This window comes from Haliotis cracherodii, unplaced genomic scaffold (genome assembly GCF_022045235.1).
Source record: "Haliotis cracherodii isolate W230 unplaced genomic scaffold, xgHalCrac1.p SCAF_13, whole genome shotgun sequence".
In the NCBI taxonomy this organism is placed as follows: Eukaryota; Metazoa; Mollusca; class Gastropoda; order Lepetellida; family Haliotidae; genus Haliotis; species Haliotis cracherodii.
The window spans coordinates 26,066,354-26,074,119 of NW_027266268.1; the positions used below are offsets into that span (position 1 = coordinate 26,066,354).

General features: G+C 41.2%; 1 protein-coding gene across 1 annotated transcript; it reads left to right on the plus strand.

Annotated features, from left to right (window-relative positions):
- The first annotated feature begins 55 nt into the window (after window positions 1-55).
- On the plus strand, window positions 56-1,582 carry LOC139458552 (uncharacterized). Its single transcript, XM_071239982.1, has 2 exons — window positions 56-88; window positions 509-1,582. Exons 1-2 carry the CDS (start codon window positions 56-58, stop codon window positions 1,580-1,582), a joined length of 1,107 nt encoding a protein of 368 aa, XP_071096083.1.
- Window positions 1,583-7,766: the final 6,184 nt, after the last annotated feature.

The following is a 7,766-nucleotide window of genomic DNA, read 5'->3' on the forward strand; positions in this document are numbered from 1 at the left end:
ACCTATGTCAATACTGAGGTTCCACACAACCGAAAATGATAAATAAAGAAGGAACATGCAGGGGCAATGCTTTTACTTTGAGACAACAGTAAGTTTGACACAACAGTGTTTCACTGTAATCTCAAGGTATCCCTGTAAAGGCAAGTCCCATGTAATCTCAAGTTGAACTATAGCTATCCCTGTACAGGCAAGTCCCACATAATCTCAAGCTGAATTAGAGCTATCCCTGTAACAGCAAGTCCTATATAATCTCAAGTTGAAACAAAGCTATCCCTGTAACAGCAAGTGCTATATAATCTCAAGTTGAAACAAAGCTATCCCTGTAACAGCAAGTGCTATATAATCTCAAGTTGAAACAAAGCTATCCCTGTAACAGCAAGTGCTATATAATCTCAAGTTGAAACAAAGCTATCTCTGTAACAGCAAGTCCTATATAATCTCAAGTTGAAACAAAGCTATCCCTGTAACAGTTTAACTCTACATTACCTCTGTCTGTCCTACCCCCAAGGACTACCACCCTCCCACAACCCTACATTACCTCTCTGCCTGTCCTACCCCCAAGGACTACCACCCTCCCACAACTCTACATTACCTCTCTGCCTGTCTTACCCCCAAGGACTACCACCCTCCCACAACTCTACATTACCTCTCTGCCTGTCTTACCCCCAAGGACTACCACCCTCCCACAACTCTACATTACCTCTCTGCCTGTCTTACCCCCAAGGACTACCACCCTCCCACAACTCTACAGTTCCTCTCTGCCTGTCCTACCCCCAAGGACTACCACCCTCCCACAACTCTACAGTTCCTCTCTGCCTGTCCTACCCCCAAGGACTACCCCCCTCCCACAGCCCTACAGTTCCTCTCTGCCTGTCTTACCCCCAAGGACTACCACCCTCCCACAACCCTACAGTTCCTCTCTGCCTGTCCTACCCCCAAGGACTACCACCCTCCCACAACTCTACATTACCTCTCTGCCTGTCTTACCCCCAAGGACTACCACCCTCCCACAACTCTACATTACCTCTCTGCCTGTCTTACCCCCAAGGACTACCACCCTCCCACAACTCTACAGTTCCTCTCTGCCTGTCCTACCCCCAAGGACTACCACCTTCCCACAACTCTACATTACCTCTCTGCCTGTCTTACCCCCAAGGACTACCACCCTCCCACAACTCTACAGTTCCTCTCTGCCTGTCCTACCCCCAAGGACTACCACCCTCCCACAGCCCTACAGTTCCTCTCTGTCTGTGCTACCCCCAAGGACTACCACCCTCCCACAACTCTACAGTTCCTCTCTGTCTGTGCTACCCCCAAGGACTACCACCCTCCCACAACCCTACAGTTCCTCTCTGCCTGTCTTACCCCCAAGGACTACCACCCTCCCACAACACTACATTACCTCTCTGCCTGTCTTACCCCCAAGGACTACCACCCTCCCACAACCCTACAGTACCTTTCTGTCTGTCTTACCCCCAAGGACTACCACCCTCCCACAACCCTAGAGTACCTCTCTGCCTGTTCTTTGGCCATTTCCTTCTTGATTGCATCAATCTTCTGCTGCAGCTTCTTCCGACGCTGATTGGGAGGCAGGTCACTGAAGTCTTCCTTTGGGTCATCCACCTGAAGACAATCAAACCAGTCATATCTCACTCTAAACTGGTCAATATCCATGTAAACGCCCACCATCAAGCAGATATGTCACAAGTATCTTTAACAAATCATTTCTAACAAAACATTTTGTATTTACCACAAAGCATGTCATTCACATAACAATACTCTACATGTTCATTAAGCAAAGCGAAATAAGCTGCTAAATTTGCGTTCTTTATCTGTGGGATCATGCCATGTTACACAAAATTACTCAATGTTAATTTCATGGCAGGTCACAATTCATATACAATGATATGGCTGTATGTCACTGAAATGACCGCACATCATCATCACCATCATCATTCGTAAAGGACAACTGTATTAATGACAATGCCACAACGAGGTCAAGGGACCTCATACTAGCATCTACCACTGATAACCCTCAACATGCACGCATGCAATACCAAAGCATACCACAGCATGCAATTTCTACCACTGCTGTTTATAACCACCTAAAACCGTTTTGGTATTCCACTTACTCATTTGTAAGCACGAGACAGCGATTAAGCTGTCTATACTGTTTCATTACAAAATGTTATCAGATGAAATACTTAAATTAATCTTTTTGTTCTGTTTGTTGTTTAAGACCGCACTCAGCAATATTCCAGCTATATGACAGCGATCTGTAAATAATCAAGTCTGGACCAGACAATCCAGTGATTGACATCACAAGCATCAATCCATGCAGTTGGGATACGATGACATCCATCAACAAAGTCAGTGAGCCTGACCACCCGATCCCGTTAGTCACCTCTTATGACAAGCATAGTTGCCGTTTAGGGCAAGAATGGGTTGCTGAAGACCTATTCTACCCCGGATCTCCACCGGTCAGTTAAATTAATCAGTAGATCGTAAACAGCATTTACTGAGCACAGCAAAAATGTAAATAAATATCCCAGGCATTGATTAAATGTCCAGTGAATGGTGCCTCAGTCCATCAAATATCAAACCTGGACACTTGCTTAGGAAAAGTAAAGCATATCCTGCAAATGTAACACATTAAATCAACAAAAAATAATTCCAGGCAAAAAAAACCCACTGCGAGCCTAAGGACAATGTAATGTTCTGTTATGGACAACATGCAGAAAACACTGGTGAGAACGCAGGGAATGTTAAGTAGCCTCTTACACCAGTGTGAGGACAGGGTTGAGGAAGTCAACCTGACCCGCCTACTTGTGAAGTCAAGTGTTGATATTGTGCAGCAACACTCCGATGACCCCATGGCTTGATTTACAGCTTCTGGCACAATAACAATACTCACTCTCTAATTGCACCTTGTAAACAAAGTCGTACCAAATAGTTGTCACATACTGTTCTCGCTTAGAATTCATAGCCTGAACTTCATGTAATAGAAATTGATTTCGTTATTTGTCAAGTAAACTGTAGTCTTCCATATTACAGAGCACCATGTTATCAAGACATTAATCCATCCTCGTGGACAGTTGACATTAATGTATAGTTGCATGTTAAGTCAAATTAACATTTACACAAGCATATTTGTCAACTGTGGTTTGTATTCTGACTTTATGACTGCCCTGTGGCCTAGTGGACAGAGCGTCCGCCTGGAGAATGGAAAGTCAATGGTTCGCGTCCTTGGCCATGTCATATGGTACTTGTTGTTGCCTTGCCCGGTTCTCTGCATCAAGGGAATAAAACAAGGACTAGTCAGCTCAGTCTGTACACTGTGTCTGAGTGGAGTATCCATGTTATACTGTGGCATGGTATCTCAGTGGGCGGGCACTGTAAAACCAGTTTTAATCTGGACTAGTAGTACAAGCAGCCATACACACTCATGCATGTATGTTGATATAAGTAAAACAATCTTGAACACGACGCTAAACCCCATTTCACCTCACATCAAACTTTAGAGTTTAATGAAGCATTTGCACATTTCAGAGTGAGTGAGAGAGTGAATGTTGTTTTTCGCTGAAGTATTTCAGCTATATGACAACATCCAGTAACTGAATTTCACACAGGAAAACCAGTGGTTGACAGCATGAGCAAATATCCACGCCAGCTAGAGCCATAGTATCAGAAAGATCCCAGGTTTAGAAGTGCTTAAGACAAACATCAGATACTTGGAATCCCCACCGACATGTCAGAGGGTATCATTGGGTATCAATGGGTATCAATGGAGATCCACTTCAACATCACTCCGTGGACATGTCATTTGTTTGCTTGCTGTCAAACCCCACACTCAGCAATATTCCACCTCATAGAGTCTGGACCAGAAAATCCAGTCATGACATCATGAGCATCCATCTACACAAATGGGATACATCAACCAAGTCAACAAGCCTGACCATCTGAACCTGATAGTGGCCTCTTGAGGTGAGCATGGGTTGCTGAAGACCAATTTTAACCCGGATCTTGACAGGGTTGAATTCTGAATCAAATCGCAGCCACAAGAAATAACTTTACATGTTGTCGTACATTTGGGCACCTCCAGGGCACAGCCATGTTGTATTAGTAACAGTGTCATGTTAGAACAACACTGATGGTAATTAGAGTTCCCGGCCACCAACATCTAAAGGTCAAGGTCATCATGGTAGTTAAGTACAACAGAAATCATTTGGTTAATAACTCACAAAACAGTGCTGGAGATGGAACTAAATGGGATGGTTTGTTTGCTTTTCTTCCTTGTTTCTAAAAAAAGTATAGTTGCATCTATCTTTTTCAAAAGTTAGGGGAGATAATTATATAAAACATGGTGCTCAGGCTGGTTGCTTGTGACAATGGACGTATCATCTAAAGAGATGAAGATTTAGACACGGTCACACTATGTAGCAAATTTGAGTTAACTTTCTCGAATATTTCTCTCCATAGATAGATATCCATATTTCTGTACCAACACTGCTTTGATGGAACAATTTCCTGTTATATACAATAGATAGACATGCATCTTTCTTGATGACATCACAGAGTCGCTACATGTTCTCTAAGACAGTTACCATGGTTACATACTGAAGGAAGTACATCTAGGACTACAAGTTGTCAATTTGTAACCTGGGCATGCCCTCTGTGAAACTCTCCCAATCATTATGCTGTGCTGTTTGTTAAAGTGCTCTTTGACAATGATTAAGAAAATTTCCCAGACCATCCCACGTTTTATATCCCCATCTGGTGTTGTACAAGGGAGAAATATGTTCTTAAACAATAGCCCACAAGTGAAAATCAGATGCTGAAGCTGTTTTTTCAACGTATATAAGATTTGTTCCTCTCTGAAAATCCTGTTTTCAAACAAGATACAGCATCACAAGTCTACATAACTCACCTGTCCGGATTAATTTTGATTGTATTCCATGCACTTTAAACAGTTGCAACATAAATGTATTTCCTTGGGACTCTTCTGCAAAGATGCCCCATGCCAAACATTGTTGTTTGCGTATTTGATAGCACTACATGTTTGATAAACATCGGATCTTGACAACTATGTGAAAAGAAACTGTCATCTATCTTCACTGATAAAAGAAATTTGTTGGAGGTGCAATCTTCTGTTTGAGAACATGTTTCAAATATTTCTGGATGACAGATTCAACAGTCTTGACTGTTTGCTCAGAAGCCAGAGTGTGATGAATTATTTCCCCTTGTATATATACACCAGACAGGGTGGTAGATTCACAGTATATACCACAGATCCAGAAGTCTATGGCTAACCCAGTTGGAATCATATTACTTGTCATTCTGCTGCCATTTTTCAAAGCAAATGTCATCATGCTATACACATTCAGAGGAAATACATTTTGTTCCTTCCTGAGTAAAAGGATGCAAACACAATTCTTACTTCACAGAGCTCTCAAAAAAAATGAATTCTTGTGATCGTTAAACAGGAAAAAGCCCATTGTGCAATTTCCGACATTTGCTTTGTAAAACAGGCAACAGAAAACATTGTGGAGCAGATTTGCCACACAGTGACAACTAACAGGCTGTAGTTATGACATTTCATTAACTAGTTTAACACTGTGTATACAACTGACTACACTAATCCTAGACATGACCAAATCAACTGTCACAGTGTGTTGCATCTGCTAACTCTAGGAACTGAGTAAGATGCAGGCTCAGTAGATCATCATATCAAACCATATCTGCCCAGGCCAGGATTGACAGCTCCATAATGAATACCAATAATGCTAGCAATATAATGGAGTCAAGAAAGAGACGTCCTTTTGTACATGGGATTCAAGGGTCTATTTAAAGGGAATTTGGGACGCAAATAAAATCTATTTGGTACGTATATTCAACATTTAACAAAATATAAGGTACATAATAATTCCCTTTACCGGTATGTATTCTATTTTTAAAATATTTTTCTCAGTCATTCAATTTCAAATCATACCCTTTCATGAGCTAGGAATGAGTTTGAAAGTTTTTCGTCTGCGATCTGGATTCTGCCTTCGTAGAGTGAATTTTAAGAATTGTGTTAAGTAGTCTTTGGGATTCAGGGGTGAACAAATGAGACCGACTGAAAAATGAGAGGGGATTTGGGATTCAGGGGAGGAGGGGATGTTTTCTGAAATGCCATGTTCTGATATGATCATCTACTCAGCCTGTTCTGACACCTGGGTCTGGATGCTACAAGATATCATAGACACGGCATACCTGGATCTAACCTTCATATACACTGGGTACATGTGTGACACATAGCATACATATTTGACACATTGCTTACATCTGTGACAAGTTGCATACATCTGTGATGTGATTGCAATATATTCCATACTTTAAGCTATGTTAGTATTAAATATATGCAAAATGTTACTGGGATATAAAAAATAATAATTTCGAAATGGTGTAAAAGTTGTTTGTTACAGGGCACAGGGATTACGTTTTAGAAATTGGTTTAAAAAAAGATGTGGGTTGCTAAGAAAGTGGACACTGTCCTATCAGAACGAACAGTTATCACACTTAAACATGACAGGTTGTCATGGTGACATCTTAACTTTACCAGAAGTGATGTTTTTGTGAATTTGGATGATACTTATGAAACTTTGGATAGCTATTTTTCAACTTGAAATCTAAATTATAACTTTTTAAAGACAAGAAATTCAGAATTTAAAGGGAACGTATTTCCTGCATTCCAACATAGGAACACCTAGTTTCTGAGAGCAAACATAGGAGTACTGTGTAGAGTGATTGTCTGTGGCTGTAATGCATGGTCTGTCTATGACATAGTGCAGTAGATCCAGTGAGAGAGACTGACGGACGACGGACAGTGACACAGACATACGAGGTGGGCGACATATTTACCGTGGTAGAGATTGTGGGTAACTGCGATAACAGCTAGAAACAAAATAAATACACACATAGCCTTCAGTTCCAAAGTATCTAGCTTGGATGAGCATCTCTAGCGCTCTATGCTTATATGGATTCAACTCTCTCTGTATGAAGCTACCCAAACTAAAACCAACCACTCTTCATATCAGACCGAAGTTGCAATTCATAGAAACATGTACGCACATTTTACCAAGTTGGGATACATTATCGTTAAAGAAGATGGATTAATTTTGAATTTTTTCACCAAGTCAAATAATAATTAACGCATCGAGATACTTTCTGGGTGTTGATGAAATCATCCAACTTGATTCCAAGTAGGCCTGGAAAACGTGCTGAAGAAGGTGAGGTTTCTAATAAAACTGTGCCAACCATCACCTCAGTTCGTCATAGTTCCAAACAAATGAGAAATGTAAAATTCTATTGTAATAAATCTTTGTCCTGGAAAAAAGCAATGTAAACAGTGACGCACAAAAGAACAAAATTAACAAAACAATACCTGGAAGCAATCTGACCATGCACCTTGACAAAGATACCCAGCATTATGCCATGATCAGCAGCTACCTCTAGTGTTCCATGGACTTATTGACTTCATAAAAGGGCTCCATTTCAGAAGTTTAATTGTTGACTTATTACCTGTGGTTTACCATATCGCTGTAGTAACCCTATCTCAGTGCTGCCCCCTTAAAACAATTTAGATTTGGACTTGTTGCTACACGGAGCTGCTGACTGTGCCAGTGTTCCTAATAGATTCCCGATCCAAATGTGCATCGTACTTTATAGGCTTCAGCAAAGTGCCAGCGTCATGATCTAACGACAAAGGCAACATGATTTACTTCATG